The following is a 1,227-nucleotide window of genomic DNA, read 5'->3' as shown; positions in this document are numbered from 1 at the left end:
CCTATCAACCGTCTATCCAGGTCAAGTTGTCCGGAATACTTTTTTTGCTAGCTTCCTCATAAGAGTGAGGTAACCTTACACCACCCATGTTGACACGATCACCAAAGAATTGGAACCCATCACCATAGCATCGGATGGAATCACTCACCATCTAATTAGACTGAATTACTAGTGATTTGGACGTTTAAGTTGCGCTTTGGTAGTTTCTGGCATTAATAAAAGTAATTATAGCGCGTCGGGAGGTATTCTTTGTTTCGCTCATCACATTCAAAAGCCTGCTTGCAGAATAAGCGACCTGGCAACGATGGTACGCTTCACTCGCTCTCCTATATGCTTAATATTTCACGTGCAACAATTATACTAAGGCTATATTCATGTTTTACAGAATTCTATGGACTCGAATCGAGCTAACCACAGTGGACGGAGAATACCGTGGATAGAGATATGGAATTCAGCCACGAATTGCGAAATGACACTGGATGAATATGTGGATTCGCTGCCAAGTCGTACTCGTCAACGAAATACACCAGAAAGATGCACGTTGGACCACGCCCGTTTTGATGATGACGAAACGCTGATGACACGACATACCATGCGCAGAATTATCACGAAGTGCACGTCAGCGCGATGTAACCTGAGCGACGTAGAATGTCCGTGTCGATACCTTATATTAACGTGCGAAATGAGCATTTTGGCAACTGTATCGGCCGATGGCGAACATGCAATGTTAGATACAACTGCACTATCTCCGACAACAACACTGCCAGTGTTGACGACTAACATGAAGACGTGCATTGACGAGCGGCTCGCCGAAGACGCATCGATCACCCCTGTGGCTCTGTTTGGCATTATTTGCAAGAAAATATCCCGCCTCACGCTCGATGGCCCTCCGCCGCTCCTTAATCAAGTACAGAGCCACACCAAAAAATGGCGTAAGGCTCACGAAAGAGATGCAGTTCAGCCAGTGATTGGCCTTTGTAGCCAGTATATGCTTGACAACTTGGAAAATATACGTGACGATCCCAAGAGAATGATAATACTTTGTGACTCCCAGCACGACGACAACATTTTGGTTCCTACAAGCAAAAATTCCCTGTATTCGTATTTGGATTTTCAGATTGTCGGGGCAAGTTCTTTCCTATAATTTTCTTTTGTACGTCGCAACGGAAAGGAAACGATATTGAGTGGTGCATTACGTTTACAAAGCACATTATTCGAGAGGTGTTT

The 1,227-nt window shown here is 44.5% G+C and overlaps 1 protein-coding gene across 1 annotated transcript; it reads left to right on the top strand.

Moving 5' to 3' along the window:
* Positions 1-682: 682 nt before the first annotated feature.
* PPTG_24077 (hypothetical protein) lies at positions 683-996 on the top strand (the record flags this gene model as incomplete). The annotated part of the gene is made up of 2 exons (XM_008915032.1): positions 683-907; positions 982-996. The coding sequence occupies 2 exons, from the start codon at positions 683-685 to the stop codon at positions 994-996; spliced, it is 240 nt and encodes a 79-aa protein (XP_008913280.1).
* Positions 997-1,227: the final 231 nt, after the last annotated feature.

The sequence above is a fragment of the Phytophthora parasitica genome (assembly GCF_000247585.1).
Source record: "Phytophthora parasitica INRA-310 unplaced genomic scaffold supercont2.67, whole genome shotgun sequence".
In the NCBI taxonomy this organism is placed as follows: Eukaryota; Oomycota; class Peronosporomycetes; order Peronosporales; family Peronosporaceae; genus Phytophthora; species Phytophthora nicotianae.
Note: the sequence above shows the minus strand (reverse complement) of the source record. Positions and strands in the feature narration are given on the sequence as shown.